General features: G+C 53.8%; 10 protein-coding genes across 10 annotated transcripts; 6 read left to right on the plus strand and 4 right to left on the minus strand.

Annotated features, from left to right (window-relative positions):
- Window positions 1–305: 305 nt before the first annotated feature.
- Window positions 306–4,269, plus strand: SAICODRAFT_21642 (uncharacterized protein). Its single transcript, XM_019166449.1, has 4 exons — window positions 306–537; window positions 593–2,644; window positions 2,700–3,284; window positions 3,346–4,269. The coding sequence occupies exons 1-4, from the start codon at window positions 336–338 to the stop codon at window positions 4,158–4,160; spliced, it is 3,654 nt and encodes a 1,217-aa protein (XP_019021515.1). The 5' UTR covers window positions 306–335; the 3' UTR covers window positions 4,161–4,269.
- A 383-nt stretch (window positions 4,270–4,652) lies between these two features.
- On the plus strand, window positions 4,653–6,396 carry SAICODRAFT_31949 (MFS general substrate transporter). Its single transcript, XM_019168063.1, has one exon. The coding sequence runs from the start codon at window positions 4,783–4,785 to the stop codon at window positions 6,319–6,321; it is 1,539 nt and encodes a 512-aa protein (XP_019021516.1). The 5' UTR covers window positions 4,653–4,782; the 3' UTR covers window positions 6,322–6,396.
- A 23-nt stretch (window positions 6,397–6,419) lies between these two features.
- SAICODRAFT_172753 (TPR-like protein) lies at window positions 6,420–7,880 on the minus strand. The gene is made up of 4 exons (XM_019165775.1): window positions 7,745–7,880; window positions 7,575–7,692; window positions 7,395–7,519; window positions 6,420–7,349 (listed from the first exon to the last, which is right to left on the minus strand). Exons 1-4 carry the CDS (start codon window positions 7,745–7,747, stop codon window positions 6,519–6,521), a joined length of 1,077 nt encoding a protein of 358 aa, XP_019021517.1. The 5' UTR covers window positions 7,748–7,880; the 3' UTR covers window positions 6,420–6,518.
- A 474-nt stretch (window positions 7,881–8,354) lies between these two features.
- Window positions 8,355–10,671, plus strand: SAICODRAFT_61620 (tRNA ligase; the record flags this gene model as incomplete). The annotated part of the gene is made up of 2 exons (XM_019169852.1): window positions 8,355–8,552; window positions 8,605–10,671. The coding sequence occupies 2 exons, from the start codon at window positions 8,355–8,357 to the stop codon at window positions 10,669–10,671; spliced, it is 2,265 nt and encodes a 754-aa protein (XP_019021518.1).
- A 204-nt stretch (window positions 10,672–10,875) lies between these two features.
- SAICODRAFT_47394 (uncharacterized protein) lies at window positions 10,876–12,009 on the minus strand (the record flags this gene model as incomplete). Its single annotated transcript, XM_019168891.2, has 1 exon — window positions 10,876–12,009. A coding segment is annotated over one exon (1,134 nt), but the record flags the coding sequence as incomplete, so codon positions are not given.
- Window positions 12,010–12,660: 651 nt separating this feature from the next.
- On the plus strand, window positions 12,661–13,260 carry SAICODRAFT_172772 (uncharacterized protein). Its single transcript, XM_019165776.1, has one exon. The coding sequence runs from the start codon at window positions 12,771–12,773 to the stop codon at window positions 13,221–13,223; it is 453 nt and encodes a 150-aa protein (XP_019021520.1). The 5' UTR covers window positions 12,661–12,770; the 3' UTR covers window positions 13,224–13,260.
- Window positions 13,261–15,198: 1,938 nt separating this feature from the next.
- On the minus strand, window positions 15,199–15,800 carry SAICODRAFT_172780 (uncharacterized protein). The gene has a single exon (XM_019165777.1). It carries the CDS (start codon window positions 15,654–15,656, stop codon window positions 15,324–15,326), a length of 333 nt encoding a protein of 110 aa, XP_019021521.1. The 5' UTR covers window positions 15,657–15,800; the 3' UTR covers window positions 15,199–15,323.
- A 358-nt stretch (window positions 15,801–16,158) lies between these two features.
- Window positions 16,159–16,679, plus strand: SAICODRAFT_31952 (uncharacterized protein). Its single transcript, XM_019168064.1, has one exon. The coding sequence runs from the start codon at window positions 16,185–16,187 to the stop codon at window positions 16,557–16,559; it is 375 nt and encodes a 124-aa protein (XP_019021522.1). The 5' UTR covers window positions 16,159–16,184; the 3' UTR covers window positions 16,560–16,679.
- Window positions 16,680–16,876: 197 nt separating this feature from the next.
- On the minus strand, window positions 16,877–18,728 carry SAICODRAFT_172786 (uncharacterized protein). Its single transcript, XM_019165778.1, has one exon. It carries the CDS (start codon window positions 18,648–18,650, stop codon window positions 17,193–17,195), a length of 1,458 nt encoding a protein of 485 aa, XP_019021523.1. The 5' UTR covers window positions 18,651–18,728; the 3' UTR covers window positions 16,877–17,192.
- A 1,724-nt stretch (window positions 18,729–20,452) lies between these two features.
- SAICODRAFT_31954 (uncharacterized protein) lies at window positions 20,453–21,457 on the plus strand. Its single transcript, XM_019168065.1, has one exon. It carries the CDS (start codon window positions 20,530–20,532, stop codon window positions 21,340–21,342), a length of 813 nt encoding a protein of 270 aa, XP_019021524.1. The 5' UTR covers window positions 20,453–20,529; the 3' UTR covers window positions 21,343–21,457.
- The last annotated feature ends 875 nt before the right edge of the window (window positions 21,458–22,332 follow it).

Below are 22,332 nucleotides of genomic sequence, written 5' to 3' on the forward strand. Positions count from 1 at the left end.
ATGGCTACGTTTTCGAAAATCGATGTTCAAAGTTTTCGCACGGTCTCGGATCTGGAGATGCGCCTCCGGGACCCGAGCTCCAACCCCCATACCCATATGCATGGCCATATGTACGTCAAGCAATTCCAACCCTTCCCCGAACTCGCGGACCGTCCGTTCAGCAAGACCCGCTGTAAAAATCCAAGAGAGGTGGAAATTCGCACGCCATGACGTCCCACGTACGCATGCAAGTCCATGCAGTGCGCTGCACTCCAGACACCCCCGTATACACCTCCACACTGAACACTCTTTACCGTTCTGTATGACCCGACTTTGCAATTGATCGCGATCCCGGCATGCCAAACCCAAATGCTTTCCTCAAAGCGCTACTAGAACCAGACCCAAAAGACAAACGCATCCGCGACCTCTTGGCACAATGCCAGAACCATCCCGGGCCCGGCGGCGTGGTGATCCTCTGCCCTGTCGCTGAGAGTCTCGCGGGGTGGGATAGAGAGAGTGGCTTAGAATGGGCGGCATTGATGACTGAGGAGTTTCTCGGTGTGTGTTGGCCGTGCCGGCTGTCCACGACAATTGCTGACAACGTGATACACAGCGAGTCATGTGTTGAGAGCATCGGCGTTACCACAGGGGAGTACCAGACACCGTCCACGACAATATACGACTCTTAATGGTCGTACGGTTATTATAAAGGAAGATCACGTGTACGGACATAAGGGTTTCCAGACTCTTCATCGGGCAAAGTTACTCTCGGACGACCTCATCCCATCCTCACCACATGGCCAATCGGCCTCCCTTCGGTCGACACCACCAGTCTTGGTGTACTATCTAGATAGACCATTGATCGGATCACCCTCAGACTGGTCCGCCCGACCCTGGCGTCCCCGAAAACTCCGAACATTTACGACATTTGGTGAACTCCTCGACGCCTACCCCGCCATCTCTCGACAACTCGAACCAGGCCTCGTCACTCTCTTCAAACACTTCAACGACTTCCAACTCGAGAAACACCTAGACCACCCACCATCCGAGGGAGATAACGAAGACGAAGAAGACGCGTTGGTCCGCAAGGTCGAGGACGTGACGAATGCCGCCGTGGAGTTGTTTAAGGGCGTCGATGATGGTGCCGTATCGCAACTAGTTCACACGAGTTCGGTCACGGGTGAAGGGATCGAACGTCTCATCGAGAAATTCGTTTCGGAACGCGCGCATGATTATTTGTTTCTCCGACTTGCGCACCTCCACCGCCACCAGGATCAGGCGTTGAGGGAGGCGATTGAGGCTGCGAGGGGGGTTGATGTGGGACAGGTTGGGGTACCGGTTGTCGATGGGGAGGTTAGGGCGCGGTTGGGGAGGGCGGTGGGGAGGTTTGATGGGATTAGGGCTGCGCGGACGGCGGTGGAGAAGTTGGAGATATTGGTGGATGTGCTGGTCATACTTACACACGCACAACAACGAGATCCTCACACAGAGGCGGAGGTGAGTGAGAAACCAAGATTGGGCGCGCTCGTTTCGGCGGATTATTTGATTCCGTTGATGTTGTTGGTCGTGCTGAGGTGTAATGTTGACCATTTGGATACGACGCTCGCATATATGCGGAAATTCTCGTTGGGGGATACGGGGCATGGGGAGTGGGCGTACGCCCTAAGCACCCTCGAAGCTGTCTTTTTCTATATCCTCGAAAACAAGGACAAACTGGCGGGGGTGGGGAGGGTGAATGAGGAGTATTGGACGGCGGTGAGGGAGGGGAGGGTGGGGCGGTGGCGAGAGTCGTGGAATGATGGGGAGATTAGTTTGGAGAGCGTGGCGAGGAGTCAGAATGGGAGGGGTGAGAGTGCAGTGATGCAGGCTGTCAAAGCTGGTTCAGAGGAGAGCCTGTCATCGTTGGCGGGGTGGGGGGAACTCGCTACGGGGTTCTGGGTGACGGATGTTGACGAGAGGGGGATGACGCCGCTAGCGGAAGCTGTACAGCGTGAAGAACCTGGACTCGTACGACTGATATTGTCGCGTATTCTCCCCCGTGCGACGAAGTCCGAGTTGAGACGGTATCTGGCGTACGCGGATTTTACAAAGAGGACCGTTGCGCATTGTATCGTCAACATGCCTTGGCTCATCGACGAGGTAGGCGAGCTCTTGCCGTGGGGCGCGAGGGACCAGAATGGGCAGACGCCGTTGTATACGCTTTGTACAATGTATGACCATACTGAATACCGCACCATGGTCCTGTCTGCGATACGAGCTTTGCGGGCGAGTAAGGGGGGGAGGGAGGTGAGGCTGGTTGACCATAGGGATGGGGTGAAGGGGAATACTTTGCTCCACATCATCCGCGATGTGGATTGTTTGAGAGAGTTACTGAAGGCCGAGGGCGAGGTAAACGCCCCCAACGCGAAAAGCCTCCCCGCCCTCCTCAACTTCGCAAAAAACGGGCGTGTGGATCTCCTACGAGTATTTTTCGAGAGTGAGAGGGTTGATCGGTGGGTGAGAGATAGGAAGGGGATGACGGTTGTGCATATGTGTGGGAGTATGGAGGTATTGGAGTTTTTGTGTGCGCGTGGGGAGATGGGGATGAGTGTTGATGTGAGGGATTGGAGGGGGGTTAGGCCTGTTGAGGTTTGTAAGGATGATGGGATGAGGGAGAGGTTTGATGGTAAGCGTCACTCCCCCTTCGTCTCGTTGAGTGCTAACGGGGATTTTGGGTACAGAGTTGTCATTATGGGCTAGGCCTGTCATACAGGAGCGGTGTACCGCGATTCTTCGTGTCACGGTTCTGGAAGACGCGAGTGTGCGGTTCCTGATTAAGAGTGGTATCCCGAACGATTCTGCGTCGACGACGGCGGTGTGGCGATCCTATGGTGATTTCCAGTTTCTGCTCGATCGGTTACGGCAGGAGAATCCGGATTCGTGGTTTCCGGCGTTACCGAGGAATATCCCGAACCCGTGTCTCTTACCTTCGAAACCGTCACGGAGTTTGTTGAATATGCTTTCGTTGCATCTTACGGCCTTCTTACACGCACTTTTACGGCACTCGACACTCTGTTCGCATGAGCTGTTGTGGGAATTCATACTCATTCCTGAGCTGCAGTATGGCTTAATCCTGGAACGCACAAAGGAGAATACGGCGGTAAGTAAAGAGGAGATTTGGGCGAATTGGACACCGGCAGAGGGGGAGGCGGAGTTAGGGGTCATTGAGACTTGGTATGAGCATTCGAGGGGGCAGATGGAGGAGTTGGAGGAGGGGTGGGAGCGGGTTGATGGGGGTCTGAGGAGGGTGTGGGAGGTGCGAAAACGTATGTCATATATTCATCCTGGTACTAGTCTTATAGCCTTTACTGACTGACTTCATGACAGGAATATCGACTGCGACACGGATCGGTGCGAAGACTTTGGGTGGGTTGAGCGAGCTTGGGTTTTTGGGGAAGGATGGGCATATTGCGGCATTACAGCATATGGCGACTGAGTTGTCGAATGATGATTCTACGCCATACGATGATTTACTCGCCCTCCTCTCCTCCATAACCTCCACAAACACGGGTCTTCTCTCCGCGTTGACCCACCGCCCACGGCAGCTTTTGGATACAATCCGCACCGCCTCCTCCCTCGCCTCCCGCACCGAGGCAACTATCCGCCGAACCCCCCGTCTCCCACTCTCCCTCTTCGGCACAATCCAAGACGAAACTCGACATCGACTCGAGATCAAAGTGAGAGAGGCACGACGCGAGGCGGGGAGAGCTGGGAGTGAGCTTGGGTTTGCGCATGCGCGGGTTGCGGGGGAGATGAGTTGTGTATGGAAGGAGAGGGGTGGGGAGGGGGTGGAGGGCTTGAAGGCGTTTGTCAGGGGAGTTGTTAGAGGCGAGAGGGCGAGGTTGAGGGGGATGAAGAAGGCTTTGGAGATGATTGGCGGGAGGACGGTTATGATGAAGGCAAGGGATAGTAATCCTACGATTGAGTTTGAGCGGGAGGAAGGAGGGGAGCTGCTCATAGATTTGGATAAGGTTGTTGATGGAGATGGAGAGGCAAGTCCTGGCGACGTGGAGCTGGAGACGGCTCGGGGGTTTGCGGAGGAGGCACCGCACGTGGCTGATTCGTTCCCGGTCATGATCCCGAACGGGCACAACCATGATCCAGGAATGGCGACGTGGGCCCCGTGGAAGAGGTTGGAATGAAGGATTGATCTCGCTTATGCATTTGGTCATACAATGGTTTTGGGATTTGTCTAGGGTAGGGTAGGAAAGGTATACGGCGTATCAATATTTACAGGTAAGACTGACGGACAATGGTTCCTCCGTCGTCGCCTACAGCGGTTATTTCTGGGTGATGTGCATGAATGGCTTGGAAGTGTTCCGGTGCGGAGCGCGCTGGTCGGCAACATTCACCCCCCCCCCCCCCCCATCTGCAGCAGTACGAGCAGTTCGAACATGCCAACAAGCTCGAATAGCCTGCTTCCACGGCTGTCACACCGGCTTCACCGCCCTGTTGAGCATGTCAAGTGAACCTCAACTGCCCCACTGATCGATATCAGCCGTCACTTCATAACCGACCGGGTGAATCGTCGGCTATAGAATCGGCGCCACCACCGCTCCCAGATCATGGCACCCACCGGCTGTTGTTTTGGGGTCCCCACATTCGAACCCCACACCGATCAACATATGTAACCCGGGGGGGCAAGTCGTAGCGGAACTTAGAGTTCGTGGGTTCTACGAATGGGCATGGAGGGGTATATAAGGCCGGCCTGCCCTGCCCTTGATTGAGATCGCAAGGTCTAGGTGCTGTTCGTTGATCAGGAAAATGGCCGACCGTGTTACCACCCAGCCCAACTTCGACGACTCCAAAGATGTCGTCGTAATGCAAGAATACAGCGACCGCTCCTCCTCCCAGCACGAGTTCAAGTCCGGCACCAACGCCGCCCTCCTCTCCGCCGCCTCCCAATTCACCCCCGAAGAGCGGAAATCCATCGAAAAACGTCTCCTCCGCAAAGTCGACCTCCGTATGATGCCCCTCCTCGTCCTCATCTACATCCTCAACTACCTCGACCGCAACGGAATCGCGCAGGCTCGTCTCCAGGGATTGGAGAAGGATACCAAGTTGGTCGGGACGGATTATAATACGGTTATTTCGATCTTGTATGCTGGTTACATCTTGTGTCAGGTGCCGTCGAACCTGTTTTTGTCGAAGTCGAAGCCGTCGGTGTTTTTGCCGGCTTGTATGGTTGTTTGGGCGATTGTGAGTGGGTGTACGGCGGCTACGCATAACTACACCGGTTTGGTTGTTGTGAGGTTCTTTTTAGGTATTGTTGAGGCACCGTTTTTCCCGGGTGCGTTGTACTTGTTGTCGTCGTGGTACACTCCTCGCGAACTCGGTCAGCGTACCGCACTCCTCTACTCTGGATCCCTTCTCTCGGGAGCCTTCGGTGGATTGATCTCGGCTGGTATCCTGAAGGGTATGCAAGGTGCCGGAGGGCTCGATGCCTGGCGCTGGTTGTTCATCATTGAGGGCTTGATGACCATCGTCGTCGCTGTCGTCGCTATCTTTATCTTGCCCGATTTCCCGGCGACCACGAAATGGCTCACCGAAGAAGAAAGGATCATCGCGCAATACCGTCTCATCGAGGCGAGCGGTGCAACCCCCGGTGTTCCCACCGAGGACGTCGGTTTGTGGAAGGGATTCAGGATGGGGTTGAAGGATTACAAGATCTATGTCCTCATGCTCATCCAGACGGCCATCACAACCTCCGCCTGCTTCACAAACTACTTCCCAACAATGGTCAAGACACTCGGCTATGACTCAACCCGTACCCTCCTCCTTACCGCCCCACCCTACCTCGCCGCCTTCTTCTCCACCTACCTCGTCTGTCGTCACGCCGACATCCACCGCGAACGGACAATCCATATCGTAATCCCAGTCCTCTTCGCGATCGCCGGGTACATCATCCTGCTCGCTACCCCCACAACCTCAATCGCACCCCGTTACGTCGCCCTCTTCCTCATGACAGCAGGAATCTACCCCGCGTACAATAACGTCCTAACCTGGGTCTCCTCCTCCATTCCCGGACCACCAGCTAAACGCGCGACCGCCCTCGCCCTCGTGAACGGATTCTCGAATATCGCGAACTTGTACGGATCGTATTTGTTCCCGGCGCAGGATGGACCGAAGTATACGATGGCGTGGATTGTGCTCGTGGTGTTTTCGGGGTTGGTTATTGGTGGGACATTGGCGATGAGGTGGTTGTTGAAGAGGGAGAATGTTAGGTTGGAGGAGAGGGAGGAGAGGGAGGGGTTGGCGTTTGAGGCGGAGAATGGGTTGAAGAGGTTTAGGTATATCTTGTAGGGTGTTTCGTTTGGCGTGGGAGGATCTTGAATTGCTGCTTACTTAATCTGGTTGAAGAGTATACTTAGTAATTGCTAACTAAAAGCTTTTTGGAACATGTCAGTCACAAAACCACCGCTTTATGAGCTCAGGAGATAACAGTCATATTCGTTCTTGTCATAACACACACCCCTTATCTCCTCTATCCTACTGTACATTTACCTGCCTCCCGCACCAGCACCAGCACCAGGCGCACCAGGCGCACCTCCAGCACCACTACCCATCAAATTCCTCGCCATATCCCTCATCTCCGGATCATTCATCAACTCCCCAATATTCGGCATCTGCCCATTCTGGAACTGAGACGCCATCTGCGCCATACGCGGGTTCGACAACAACGAATCAAGCGCGCCGGATTGCATCATGTTTTGAGCCATTTGGGCGATCATGGGGTTTTGCATCATGGAGGAGAGGTCGGGCATGCCGCCGCCGGAGCTGCCGCCGCCGAGGGCGCCCATGAGGGAGGAGAGGTCGGGCATGCCACCAGCGCCAGCACCGGCACCGGCACCGGCAGCAGGGGTGGAGCGTTCGGCGGGGGAGGAGGAGGAGGAAGCTTCGGCTTCGTCTTCCTCAACGCGCTTTTTGGCGGTTTCGTACCCCTTCTTCATCACCTCACTAGACGGATCAACCTCGACACCCCTCCTATAAGCCTCCATCGCGCCCTTCGCATCACCCGCCGCGAACTTTGCGTGGCCGAGACGCGACCACCCTTTTCCGTACTTGGGGTCGATGTCGACGGCGGTCTGAGCGTCGGCCGCGGCGAGGTCTTGTTGGCCGGATTGGGAGTAGGCTGCGGCGCGGTTGGAGAGGTAGATGGGGTTTGAGGGTGTGAGGGTGAGGGCCTCGGTGTAGAGGGAGATTGCGGTGGGGTAGTCACGGCGGGACATGGCGGCGTTACCTTGGGACTTGAGGTCCTCGGCCTTGGCCTTGTCCTCGTCGGAGGGGCCGGTGGGGCCGGAGGTGGAGGGAATGGATTGGGAGCCCTGGGACTTTGGTTAATTTGTCAAGTACGGAAACTAACCTCACAAAATTACCATCTTCTCGCGGGTCTTCTCGTACACAGAAAAGATCTGCATCAGCTTCTGGTTTCCCATGCCGATGGTGGAGCGCTGAGTCTCGTCGGATGCGTCAATTCCGAAAACGTCGGAGATACACTGAACTGTTGCGCAGAACCGTCAGCATGCATCCTGCGTTATTTTCACATTCAAGCATACCGGCGACCTCAATGGAGTCCTTGTCATCAGCGGTAACGGTACCGTCGTTCATCGCATCCTGAAGGAAGTCAATGATGCCGAAAGCGAGGCGGCGCTTGGCAGGGTCAGACTTGGTGCTCTGAGCAGCCATTAGTAGCTGTCTGTATGACTTGAGCAGGGTGAATGCTTACCATGATAGTTGGTGTTTGGATGAATGCTCGCCGGTTCGCCCAGCTTCCACCGCGGCGTTTAGTGAGGTACCGCGCATGGCTGAGCGTGGGAGCCCCGAAACTTCTCGGCCGGCACTCGTCCTGTGCGAGCTTGTCCTTCACCCGCTGTCTTCCCTGGCTATTGCTCGGTCCAGTGCAACGCTGCTGGGACGTCTGTCAAGCGCGCACTGAAAACTAGTCTGCACTCAGCGGTAGTCCCGGCGTACGTCTGCTTCGTGTGCAGAAGTCGCATGCTGAAGTTGAAGGCCCCATTCTCCGTAATCTACAGTCCGTTGCTTGCACGTCGTATCACCAGTCATTCACCACCATTCATCCGAGTCTCCGATTCGGTCTCCGTTCGTTCCTACTCATTGTACAAGCGGCTCCGCGGCTCGAGCTCGTCTCCACAAATGTCTACGATTTCGCCTATTCCGGCTCCACCAGGAGAGGTGGGTAGTGTATGATAAAATCCAAACCATTTAGCAGCTAATGGGTCTCACAGTCTGCTCACGATCTCATTACTCGCCTTGATCACTTCGCGGAGACCAAAGCCAAGCTTAATGGCGACAAACGTCCAACAGTCAAGCGCACAATGTTCAACCTCCCTTCCCTTCCTCACCCCATCAAATCCTGGAAGTTCGACGAGTGGTCGTATGGAAAGGAGAACAAGCCGCTCCCTACGAATGCCAGAGGACTGTTCTCGACGAAGGATGTTGTGAATGGGAAGGAAGTCATTGTGGCAAGGGGTTATGACAAGTTTTTCAATGTAGGGGAGGTTAAAAGGACACAGGTATACAAACATTCTCGGATGTTTCGTCGACATGGGCTAATGTTGTATACAGTGGAACTGGCTGGAATCGAACACCAAGGGTCCTTACACCCTCACTCTCAAGGAGAACGGATGTATCATCTTCATGTCGGCGTTACCTCCCACCACACGTGACGGAAAGCCCACAATTCTTGTGACTTCCAAACACTCCCTCGGAACCCGTGAAGAGATCAACATCTCGCATGCACAGAAGGGCGAAGAATGGCTTGAGAGGCACCTGAAGAGTGTCGGGAAGACCAAGGAGCAGTTTGCTGTGGAGTTGAGGAGGTTGAATGCCACGGCCGTCGCAGAGTTATGTGACGACTCCTTCGAAGAACACATCTTGGCATACCCACCTGAGCGCTCCGGACTCTACCTCCACGGTCTCAACCTCAACACCCCAATCTTCGCAACCTGGAGTATGGAAGATGTCGCAACCTTCGCTCAAACCTGGGGCATGAAAAAGGTCGAATACCTCCGCAAACCCGACGTCACCTCCCTCCGCACCTTCCTCGAAGAAGCCGCCGAGACTGGTTCTTGGAACGGGATTGACGTGGAAGGATTCGTTGTCCGCTGCAAAGCTCGCGAATCGGATCAGGTGGAGTACTGGGAAGACTTTTTCTTCAAGTACAAGTTCGACGAGCCGTACTTGATGTACAGGCAGTGGAGGGAGGTTACGAAGGCGATCATTGCGGGGAGGGAGCCGAAGTATAACAAGCACAAGGCGATTACTGCGCGGTACATCTCCTGGACGAAGGACTACCTGAAGAAGAACCCGAAGGTCGCAGAGGATTACAAGAACAACCATGGGATTATTGCGATGCGGGATGCGTTTATTGCGGCACAGGGGATGAGTGGAGCAGAGATGGCGAACGCTATGCGTGATGCGGTTGAGGAGAAGAGTGCTGGAGAGAGAAAGGGCCCATTGGTGTTGGTCCCTGTTTCGTCGATTGGGAGTGGGAAAACTACGATTGGGTTGTGTTTGGGGAAATTGTTTGGATGGGGACATGCGCAGAACGATAACAATAACCGCCGGAAGGGTCGTGCGATGGCATTTGCGCAGATGATTGTGGATGAGGCGAAGGTGAAGAAGGTGGTGTTTGCGGATAGGAATAATTCGGCGCGTGTTGATCGGAAGCAGTTGGTTGGGGATATTTTGAGTTTGATGCCGGATGCGAGGTTCGTTGCGTTGCAGTACGTGCACGAGTTCGAGGGGATGAGTGTTCAGGAGTCGCACAAGAAGATTTTGGATGTGACAGCGGCGAGGGTCTTTGCTCGTGGCGACAATCATCAGGCGATCCAAGCTGCATCTGACAGTCGCGAAAATGTCATGAATATTATGAAGGAGTTCCTCCATCGATTCGAGAGTGTGGACATGGGTTGTCAGGAAGGTGATGATGAGTTTGAGGCATTGGTTGATTTGGACGTGGCCGCCGATACGAAGACGAACTTGAAGAAGGTTATCCAGGACCTCATGGAGTATGATTTGACTATCATCCCTCGCATGCCGGATGGGAAGGAGATGGATGCGGCGATTAAGTGGGCGTTGGAGGAGTACTCACCCACCAACAAGAAGATTGTCAAAGCGCCCAAGCCGAAACCGGTCAAGTACTATGGCGCATTCATCAAGGACGACATCCCTCGCATCATCGAAAACGTCATTGAGGCACAACCCGAGAGTGTGCGTCACTTCTGGGAACACATGAAGAAGAACAAGCGAGTCCAGGACGCATTCCACATCACCCTCATCCACACCAACTCCTCCAAAACCCACTCCAACATGTGGAAATGGTACACCGAAGCCGCCGCCAGATCCTCCAACGGAATCATCAAAACTGTTGACGTTCACCTCGACACTTTGGTTTGGAATGAGCGTGTTATGGCTATTATTGTGAGGATTCATCAAGATGCGGGGTTGGAGTATGTTAATAAGGTTTTGCATGTCACGATTGGGACAGCGGAGGAGAAGATTAGGCCGGTGGAGGCAAACATGCTGTTGGAGGAGAGGGTGTGTGGACATAGGACGGAGGCGATGCAGGAGATTGATTTGAAGCCCATGAATATGAAGGTGAGGGCGGAGGTTAAAGGAGCGAGTTTCTGAAAGGTTGAGGTGACGTGACGGTGCCAGGTGCCATGTGGAGAGGTATAGCATAACATAGCATGTTTATTCCCAAGCGTATGTAAGCCGGTGTATGATATCCTAGAAAGTCTAAAGAAACGCTTCGCTTCTAACTCCTGCCGATATACCGATCCGAACCCCAAAATGCGTGCGTGGATCTTTCCTCCCACGATCACATATGACTGGCTACCTTCCACCCCAAGCAAGACCCTCCTGATGACACTCCCCCCACCCCTTCGAACTCCTTTTCAAATACTCCAACAACATATTCCCCCACAACCAACTCGCCGCCCCCTTCGCCGGATGCGTTTGATCCATATACAACATCGTCAACGCACTCAAACACCTCCCCCACTCAAAAACCTCGCTTCCCTCCTTACTCGCCACAAACCTCGAAACACGATCAATCTCGTACAGATTCGCGTCCTTTGCGTCAGAGTCGCGGTGGGTTGTTATCGTGCGGTAGAGGAGGGGGAGGTCGGGGCCGAAGGAGAGGTGGAGATGTTGCAAAAGTTTGCGGAGGCGGGAGGTCGTGAAGCGAAGTTCTTCCCAGCACATTTGGCGGGTGCGGGAGGCGAGGGGGGAAGGCTTGCCGCCGGTTGATTTCGCGTGGGCTTCACCTGATTCCCACATCATGCGTTGGTCCCATAATCCACTCTGCCACATCACTAAATCCGGGATTCCGTTCGGTCCACGGATTCCTGGAGTGGAGTCGGTGGATGGGACATCGGTTTTTGACCAGAGCTGTTCCCAGCGTTCTTCGAATGGGATGAGTTTCATGTTTGGCATCCACCACCAGTCTGGGCGGGAGGTATAGGTGCCTGGGAAATGCCAGTGGGTGATAGTTAGGTTGAAGGATGGGATGTGGCATGTCGCTGTCGTGTGTCGTTCTGGTTCGGTCATGCTGCTCCCTAGTTCCTCGCAGAAGAACTGGGTCATGAAGCGGTCGACGCTGTCTCCAACGAGCACCACACGTCGGTCCCATAGCCAGGAAAGGACGCCGTGGTCTTTGAGGGGTGCGAAATCGCTGGTTTTTGTGGATTGAATCGCGGAACGACGAATCTCATTTTCGGATTTGACGAGTTGCATCCATTGCTTGGGGGTTGTGGGCGCGGTGAGGAACTCCTCTTCGACTTCACCGCGTGTGAAGAATACGTCTTTGCCGTCGATGGGTGGGTATGACGATACCGGTAGACTCTCCACGTGGAGTAGTTGGTCCGTGAACGGGATCCATTGTGTTTGGTTGTAGTTCGAGTGGGAGTCGGGTATGTAGAGATATCCTGGTGCTCTATACGGGTCGAAACAGCGGTCTTTGTCGGCGTGGTCGTGGTGTGGTGGTGGTGGACCGAGCGGGTCGGAGCCGAAAGGTACGGCCCAGCGCTTTGTTGGTGGAAGGGATTCCTGGTAGAGATAACAAGAGGCGAGAAGGAGGGTGCAGAAAGTAACGGCGATGATTCCCGTGCGTTTGTAGGTGGTGGAGAGGGTCATGGTCCTTACGTAGACTTTTGCTTTCGCGAAATGAGTTTTGAAATCGCGGTCGACCCGGAGCCCTTGAATCAGATTACCCGTGCGCAAACGAGTGTTAATTCAGGTGGAATGACGAGTGCCAAGCTGTCAATATTACTCTATCGCCTTGGCTACTTGGTACTTGATCTTGCTCTTGAACAGCAACTGTTTTGATTCAGATGGAAGGGGGTAGTCAAAATTGTGCAAAAAGTAATTGCTTGATTTTTAATCGCTCGGTTGCCATGGCACTCTGCATAAACATCGATTATTTTTACGAGATGCTCGAGCAGAGTCGTGAACATAATGGCTTAAAAGATAATGGCCTGCGGACGAGCAGATGCGCCCAATTAGGAAATTTTTGCAGATATCACTCAGGGTCTGCGCATGATCTGCGTAGCTGCCTCGAGGGAGACTCACCACCATGGATATTCACGTGACATTCCCAAGTGCCTTGAAAGAGCCTCTAACGACAACTGCGCGACGCAATTATTCGTTATCGACAGTCCAAAGAGGCTGAATTGCCGTCTAGCCCACCGTCGATCTCGGACCATTTCAATAGCTTAGAAAATGCTGCTATGGAACAACTGGACTTCGACGGATGCTCGCCCTCTTCAGCTTCATTGATTTTTACGGCCTCGACACCATCAACGCAGTCATCCTCGCGCTCCGGAGCACCCAGACGAATCACCAATTGGGAACTTTATTTGCAAACCATGGGAACCCACGATTCCGAGGATGAAGATTACCGGGTGCTTGGAATCATCGAAAACAATCGATATATCTCTGCACGCGAACCATTGGCAAAGTCCCGACATTTCATTGAAGAGGTTCTCAACGGGTATGATGACGAAGGGTTCAAGACCTACTACCAAATGAATCGAGAAGATTTTCATTTTGTCCTCGGTTTCATCGAGACCAACCCGGTGTTCTACAACAACAATGCTTGTGAACAAGCATCAGTAAGGTATCAGCTGGCTTTATCCTCTTTCGATTCCGCGCCCAAGGTTCTACTAGTTCATCATTATTAAAAACGGCTGACTTGTTTGGAATCGGTAAGGGCACCCTAACCGTGTTCACTCGACGTGGAAAATGCTTTATCATCGTTATACGCAGATTACGTCAATTGACCGAACCCCAACGAGAGGGAGACTATTGCGATAAGGGACGAGGAATCCAGCGCAGGGTTGTTTGAGGGAGTAGTCGGTATGGTTGAAAGGACCTTGTTTCCCTTCGCCCGGATGCCAAAACTCAAGAAACGCCGACGTCTGGACTACCTCTGCCAGCGCAAAAAGCAGGTAGGTCACTCCATAGAACCTTATCAAGCATTTAACGGCTTAGTCATGGTGTTCAGTTCAGCCTTCATGTCATGAACCGAAGAACCACGTCGAGTTTCGCGATCTACTCGAGACTCGATTTGTCTCGGGTTGCCATGAACTGAAGAAATACTTCGAGTTGTCTCGGGTCCTACCATGGCTCATCTCATCTTCACTCCTCTCGTTTGAGATCTTGCTCTCGGCGCCACCGAGCTAACTAAATGTGGAACGCCACCGAGCAAGGGTCTAGACCCTCGTCCGAAAAACTGTATATAAGGAAAGGCCCTATGCCTTCCTTTAGAGCTTCACTGGTTAACTCAATAAATTCGTCTCTCTATTCGAATAAGTAATTCAGTCATCTCGGCACACCTCGTCTAACTCGTCAGATCTCGTCCCGAAGTACTTGCAGTATCCTTTCTCGTCTCGACCGCATTACACTTCAGGCAACCATTGTTTGTGATGATCAGCGTTTTATAAGACAATTTAATTGCTCTCTACCTGGTCCCCAGCATGGTCAACTGCCTACAAGGACATACTGCTGCAACTAGACCCAGACGCAAACATTTGGTTCCACCCAATACATGCTTGCGGATCAGCATACAGCAATACCATGTCAGTTGTCACTGCCTTCAAGCAGGATCAAGGATACACAGCCCAGAAAGCTGGATTCAACCGTGAAGTTTCCCATATAAGGGTCACGGTCAAGCGTATCATTAGAGTGCTGCAGGCTTGATTCAGGTCGTTGCAGTGCCTTCCCATGACCGTTTCTGAAGGAACCAATGAAGGCTTGTTTTGATGGATAGCACCTTGCATTGTCATGGCCAACGTACTCAATCTCCACGGATCCACGAACATCGACAAAGCATGGTTGGTAAACATGCACCCCAAGGGAGATCATCCTGATGATATACGCACGCATTTCGATCAAAACGGCACTCGAGCGCGCCATCAGATGCGCTGTACCGAGCTTTTTTGCAAATACTGTGAGGATATCGAGACTTTTTAAACGAGGGTTGGGAATTAAGCATGCCACTGAGCGCATGGGAAATGAACACACTATATGCAGTATTTACACTTCTTTTCCAATCCTCTATCGTCGATTTACCTATTTACAGCAGTCTAAGAATTCACCGATGAAACACAGACAAATCAATCATCTCTGTACTCCTCGACGACCATGGGAAACCCCTCCGGACAGGAATAATTTATCGGGCATGGGGTCTTATCCATGGCGAATGGAAGGAGACTCTAAGGCTCATAGTCCGAGGATATCTCGAGGCAATCATCGTCATAAATCGCTTCCATGGAGTTCTGCATGGGCGCAACCTTGGTTTTCCCTGCCATTGTCGATAGGCCTAAGGAGTAAATATAATCTGCACGAGTGATGCCTTGTTCATGTAACTTGAGCTCTGAATACATCTGAAGCTGCTTCATCCTAAACTCATGCTCCTTCTCTATGTGCAGAGAAATGGTCTTGCCCTTGGTCTCTGATCCCGTGGCTGCCCAACGGGACCTGTATTTTTTCGTCTCTCTTTCGAGTGAAGCAATGTAAGCTTGTTGCTTCATGCGGCGCAGAGATGCGGCTGTTTCCTTCTGCTCCAAGAAATTTTTCACTACATTACGACTTTTATGGGTTGGACCATGGCAGGTTTCTTGGCACTGCCTTTGGGCTGGGGAGTGGATGCATTGCGTTTCCGAGTGATATTGACTGGTTGGGAACCATTCTGGCTGCCTGAATTATCCTTGGAGCTTTCACCCGAGGCACCGTCTTGTTATTTTCTGCGCCAGTACCGGTACCGCCCTGGGAGTTGGGAATCACTGTAAACCCTGTCGAAGTGATGCCACTGAGAGGCGTGACCTTGGGTCGAGTTCCAAAGATTGTCTTGAATTCAGCCTATCAAGGACAGATCTCGATACATTGTTCAATAAGGGTTTGATGCTCGGTGTCACCTGAACCAGTCGTGTCTTCATGCGCATAAGCCTTTGGGAACTGAGTAGCGAAGTGCTGGATACGATTTTTAACCTTAGGGGCATCCAAACCCATACCCACCAAGTCAGTTCCCAGCCATTTCTTGATGATCTGATTGTGACAAGAGTTGTAAGCCTCGTGGTCACAAATGTAGCATTCAGCGAGCTTGTTTTCCCCATGGACCTTCCATCTGATGCGTCCCAAGGCTGGGCTGGCTGGTATGCCTGGCCTTGGTATGTTGATCAAGGGCGGGAGTATGGGTTGGGGTAGGGAAACAGGGTTCCTGGCCGCTGCACGTAAAGTGAGGGTGCCAGTGTAAGCGGACCACCATAATTGGTCATAGGGACCGGTAATCCGGTCGAAAACCTGTCTAGATTCATTGGCTTGTTGGCCTTGATACGCGTCAAGGTTTGGAGTTGCGGCTTTATGCACGGTGGACTGTGCATGCAGCACTTCAAGCCTGCTGGATGTGCTCAAAGCGTCACCCATGCATCTGCTACATTCACCCTCTCAGCGGAGTTCGTCGCAATGTCAACTACATGCAGCAAGACTGCTGGGCAATTGCTGTTGTCGAGCCTGGTTTTACGGTCACCATTGAAAGGCCTCCCATTTCTGACTCAGTCTTCAAGGACTTTCAGGAAGCATTTCAGCGAGCGGATATACCGGCTAGCACACCTGATTCCCGCCCCAGCTCAGCAGGGTATCCAATGCTGCCTACTCTGCTGTCTGCTGACATGGTGCATCTTTTTAGTCAAGGCACCCCAGCCCCCAACCTCATGAGAGGCTCAAGCCCTCTTATGGGACCAGCAGCAGACGATCTGGACGGATTCCTGGAGTTTGTGCGGGAGCATTCGCCTGCCTACACCAACTTCGACATCCATGTTGCCCGGCAGGGCGTGATTGACAATGGCCTACGCCTCGAGGACCTCAAGCGCTGCCCCAGGAAGGATATTGGAGTGATCAAGATGGGATCGCTGATCACAATGCAAGAATTCTGGCCTAGATGGAAGACTGCCCAGCAAAATATGCATGCTTGGAAGCGGACGCTTGAACCGCCAGTTTTTAAGGCCGCGGGCGACTGAAAGTTTGATAGATGCCTCATCGTATATAGGCAGATGAGCAGCCTCGACCAGGTGTGATAGGAAACAGAGACGAGTGAGGTCATTGTTTGGTGTCATGATGCAAACGTGCGCTCGTGGGTATGGCCGGCCACGGCGATGATATGATAGAAACCGTCGGTGGCCCTCGAATCCGGAGCTGCTGAGCATTTCCCTCGATTGGAATCGGCGATGACGGAAAGAGAAGATGCGGACGAGGCAGCTGCCTGATGTACCGCCCTTTCACACTGCGGCGCATGTCGTGCCGCAGCTCAAAGGCCCCACGCCGTAGCCCTACAGCGCATCTTGTGTCTCGGCGCACAACAGAGATTCGTGGTTCAACACAAGCATTGCCCCGCAGCTTTCATCCATAGTGTCATGCCAGCTGCGGTCGGGTCACCAAGCACTCATGTCTGCATTAACTCGATTCATTAGCGATAATAACTTAAACCTTTAGGATAGTGCGAATACTAGTACTCCTTCCCATCACCAACGCCATGGCCTAGCGCCCAATTCATGTAGACGTTCCAGCGTCTGTATCATAATAACCGTACACTCTCCAAAAACCGCACCTTATACGCCTTTCAAAAGTACTCAGCCGCTCGCTAACGCACAGGCTTAGTACATATCACTCTGATCAAACGCATTCGTCATCCCCTCCCTCCCTCCAGGTCCCTGTACCGCACTCGACCCCTTCCTCGCCCCAAACAAACTTCCCATCCCAACAGCCCCAATCGCCTTCTCCTTCAACCTCTCCACAATTCCCGGTCCCTTCCCCAATCCAGACCGATTAACTTCCAACTGCGCATACTCCCCCAACCTCACCGGGAAGATATCCAAGAAACTCGTTCTCTTGTGGTATCTGGCCAGTTTGACGGCGATACGCCATTCAGTCACGGAGAGTTCTGCACGGAGGATGATGTCGAGTTCGTAGTGGGTTAGGGATTCCATTCCGGTGTGGGTTGAGAGGGAGGAGTGGCAATCGTCGATGAGGGAGAGGTAGGCGGAGGTTGAGTGGTCGAGGATGTAAGGGGAGCGGGTTGCGGGGGAGTGGAAGAGGTGGTGCATGAGTTGGTCCATGCACGTATGGCAGAGGGCTGTGTGGGGAACGGGGCTGACAATCGGGGGGTGGGTTGAGGAGGAGTCGTGGGGGCGGCGAGGGGGGATGAGGAGGTGGAGGATGTTGACCAACTCCTCACGGTAAGAAATCAAAGATGCAATCTTGTTCTCAGAAGACTTCGCAAGGCGCTTTTTGATGTTGCGGGCGAAGACGTCGGGAAGGGGACGAGATGCCAAGGCTCCACCGGAGGACTTGCTCATGGCACCAGACTTGAGAGCTGCGCGCTCGTCACGCTCCTGTCTCCACTTGCGCTGCTCCTCCCTTTGCTTGCTTCTCTCCAGAGCCTCGGCCTGAGCGGTCGCGATACGGGTCTGCTCGGCTTGGGCACGGAGGGCGAGTTCCTCTTCGTAAGCGGTAGAACCTGTAGAAACCGGCGACTCATGCGCGGTCCTGAAGGTCTGGACGATGGGGCGGCCGTCGGGTCCAGTAGTCAAAGCGGTCTGGGTAGGTGCGCCGACGGGCTCGGCAAGACGAAGTGCGGCGGGAGCTGGGTGCTCGTAGACCTTCTCAGAGGGGAATTCGCCGGGGACGGTGGAAGTGGATGGCGTGTAATTGTGTCTACGTCCACCGCGACCAGCACTCGTTCCAGGAGCAACACCGTACGGCTCAGGCCCACGTCCCTCATTATGATTCTTTGCACTCCCCGTATCAGCCCTCCCCGTCGCCTTCGAATACTCATCATGTCCATCTCCCTCTCCCCTCTGCCCAAGCGAAGCCCCGATATCATGCGGCTTCATCTCCACCTCCGTCTCATCATCCTCGTTGAATGCACCAGTAAAACCAAGTGCGGTCTTGACGAGCTTGACGGCATTTGAGGTATGTTTTGCGGCGTGTTCGACTTGGCGGCGTTCTTCGTGTTCGCGGGTTTTCTGTTGTTCTACGAGACGCCAGAGACAAGAGCAGGGCTCTTGGATGATAGGGCGAGGCGGGACGACGAGGTGCTTTGTTTTGTACATGTTGATGGGATGTATGCTACAAGGACGAAGGGGAGGGGGGGTCTGTTCTCTTTTAACGTTGGATTGAGTTCAGCCTCTGATGAATGTGGATGGTGATGTCATCGATAACGGTGCCAAGTTGGGCTTAAGCGTGCGGGGCTGGTTGTTGGCCAAGTTGAGCACAGACGGGGTAGGCGAAGCTGTAGCTTAACGGCCATGTTTTCTTGAGTAATTTCCAGTCAACATTCTGTCTTCTGCCTATCGGCGTCACGTGCCCAACGCGGCGGTCTGTCGTACGCTGCACCTCGACGCGTCTCCCGAAGCTCAAGTGTCGCAACCTTAATTCGCCCTCGACATACACCACCACCACCCCAACGTGAGAATGTCTGTCTCCTCCCTATCTCCACCGCCGGACGACATCTCAATATCCTCCCACTCAACCTCCATATCAACCCCCAAACCACCGGTACCCTTACTTGCAGCTCGGGCCGCAACACCATCTGTTACCGATTTACCTTCGTTACGGCAATCATGGAAATACGCCGCGATCAATCAGTTCGTGTTTATGTTTTGGGATGCGCTAAAGGTTCCAGAGTATGAGCCTGAGGAATTGGAGCTTGCGTTGCTTGCGGAGGAGGATGCGGTTGATGGGTTGTGTATGAAGTTACGATTGACGCTGGTAAAGGCCATCTCCTCAAACCGCGGAATCACGGAATCAAACGTCGACGAATTCGTTAATCGTCAATGGGAACGCCGTCGCCCCCACCAACCCTCACCTTACCGCCCTCCCCCTACCGAAGACGAAAAGGAAACTGGCGCAGAGCCGGCCACGGAGCTGAGAACGTGGATGGAGCTTAGTTTGGATGAGAAGCTGGATGTGCTGTGGAGGTTGTGTGAGTTCCAGATGGATAATCCAGAGAGGTTTAGGGAGAGGATGGGTGCGGGGATGAGTGAGCAGGAACAGTTGGGGTGGAGAATTGATCCGATTGGGTTTGATTATTTGGGGTGGAGTTATTACCTTCTCGACGATAACCGGCTTTACCGCCGATACGAACATGTACCTGACGACGAGGAGAAAGCACCGAAGAAGAAGACACCGGCGAGAGCGACGCGGAAGAGAAAGCGTGGGGCCGTGGTTGAGGAAGCCGAGGAGGAGAAGGAGCCAAAAGAGAAGATTGAGTATGGCAAATGGGAATGCATCTGCACCACCATCGACGAGTGGCAATCCTTCACCGACTCCCTCGCCCCCTCTCTTTCCGACCCCAACACCTCCGCTCTCCACACCCACCTCACAACCAACGTCCTCCCCCAGCTTCACCTCGACGCCGAAGCTCGCGCCCGTGAAGCCGCTGCTAAACTCAAAGAACAACAGAAGTTCGAAGCCTTGAATACGAGAAAGCGGTCGTCACGTCTTGAGGCTAGGGAGGCGGAGGAGAGGGAGAGGATGGAGAAGGAGAGGGAGGAGAGGAGGAGACGGGAATTGGTCGAGGAGGCAGAGAGAAAGACGAGGGGGGTTAAGGATGGGGGCGAGAGGAGGATGACGAGGGAGGAGAGGTTGAGAGAGAGGGAAATGAGGGCCTTGGGCATTGAGATGAGTAAACAAAATACGCCGGCTACTTCCGAGCCTCCCAAGTCCTCACCCAAGAAGGAACCAGAGCAGGAGAAGGAGGAGACCTGGTTGTTTGATTGTCCCCCCTGCGGCACATACGGCTACAACCTCGATGACGGCGAAATGCAGATTTGCTGTGAGCGGTGTGATCGGTGGTCGCATATTAAGTGTGTCTCTGACGTCAAAGAGAGGGAGGAATTGATCAAGAGAAATGATGAGGGGACGTTGGAGGGTGTTGTTTTTGTTTGTGAAAGGTGTAAGGCCAAGGAGGGTGGGCAGGTGAAGGAGGAGATGAAGGCGACGCCTACGCCTACACCTACTCCTATGCCGGGGCCGGGGCCGAGTGCGTACAATCCGTACAACCCGTCTCCGACACCAGCGCAACAGGCTCAACAAAGACCGCCGGTTATGGCCCCACAGCAGCAGCCGATGATGGTGAACCCCAACACCAATGCCACGCCCTACGCTGCAGCAGCTGGCATGCGAGGCCCGCCCCTGGGGACATTCGGAGGTCCTGCGATGCCCATGGTACAACAACAACAACAACAGCATGCGCAGCAGCAGTTGCAGACCCAACCTCCTCAGCGGAAAGGGCAGTATCCACCTGAAATGGCGTACCCCCAGCAACAATGCCAGATACCCGTTCAGGGACAGTGGCCCCCGCCGGCTACGCAGCCGCAACCACGTGCACATACTCCGGGAACACCGGTACAACAAGGACAAGGACAGTGGGCACAGGGCGTGCCGCAGCAGCCGCAGCAGCAGAGATGGCAAAGTCCGGGTGCGATGCAGTCGGGGTGGAGGGTACCCGTTGGGATTGCGGCACAGCCTCAGGCGCAAGCTCAGGGAATGACTCAGCAGGGATATACGCTGCAGGGGCAGTTTGGGGGACTGGTGCCTGTACAAGGTCAGAGGGTGAACGGGGGTTATCCTCAGCAGGGGCAAGTTGTGAGGGGTGGACATCCGGTGTATGGATCCGCACAGGGACAGGTGAACGGAGTATATGGAGGTGTGCCGCTGCCTCAGCAGCAACAGGGTTATTATCCACCACCCCAAGGACGAGGGCAGCAGTATCAGGGTGGCTATCCACCACAACAAAGATAGACTTAGTCTAGCTTACTCGTCCAGTTCAGGCTCCTCATTCATCGCCTCCACCGGTATACCACCTGCCGAAATCCTAATCTTCTCTTTCAATTCGTTTATCGCAATCACCACCTCCTTCTCCCACGTCACCCCATCATACGCCACACCGTTGGCCTCTAATAACCTCTCCCAGCGGTCTTCAACAATAGCGTGAACGAGGTCGTGGTCTTGGAGTTTGTGGAGGAGGTCCCAACGCTTTTGGAGGGTTCTGCGTTTGTTTCTTATCATCATTGTGAGGCGGATGGGCTGTGGACGGAAGGGGGGGCGGATGAAGAGAAAGTGCGGGGAGGCTAGGGCGAGGGTTGATTTTCCGGCCCATCTTGGGTTTTTCCACCATTCGACTTTGGGCTTTTTTATTGGTGGGGGTGGTGGGAGTAGTAGAGGTGTTGGGGGTGGGAGTCTTTCTTCGGAGATTTTGCATCTGACTTGTTCGAGGGCTGTTGAGTCTCCTTCTGTTGCTTTTCGGAGGGTTGATTCCCACTGCGGGTTCCGTTAGAATCATGTCTGAGGGATGCGGTTTGGATAACGACGTACCTCATGTGCCTCTGCAAGAAACCCCCGTACTTTCTGCGCACTCCAATCCCCCTTCCTCTTCTTAAAAATCTGCCGTATCTGTTTCCGACACCGCCATGACCACTTCGGCACTGCATTCCCATACTGTATATATGGTTCTGGGTCGAACCCGAGTGGTAGGACGTGATCGAGGTTCTGGGCATGGAGGAGTAGTGTGCGGTAGAGCTGTATGACTGGTATGCGATGCTCTGTGTAGTAGACGAAGGGTTTTCGAGGGAAGATGGACATTCTCACGGGTGGTGGAGGTTTGGTTCCATATTAAGGGGCGATGCGATCCGGAGATACGTGAGGTACGAGGCACGGTGCAGCTCTTCCGTCCACGGCCAGCAGCAGAACGCGTCCCACTGCACCGTGCGCGTCTTCCGCGTCTTCTTGTAT

The sequence above is a fragment of the Saitoella complicata genome (assembly GCF_001661265.1).
Source record: "Saitoella complicata NRRL Y-17804 unplaced genomic scaffold SAICOscaffold_26, whole genome shotgun sequence".
NCBI classification, from domain to species: Eukaryota; Fungi; Ascomycota; class Saitoellomycetes; order Saitoellales; family Saitoellaceae; genus Saitoella; species Saitoella complicata.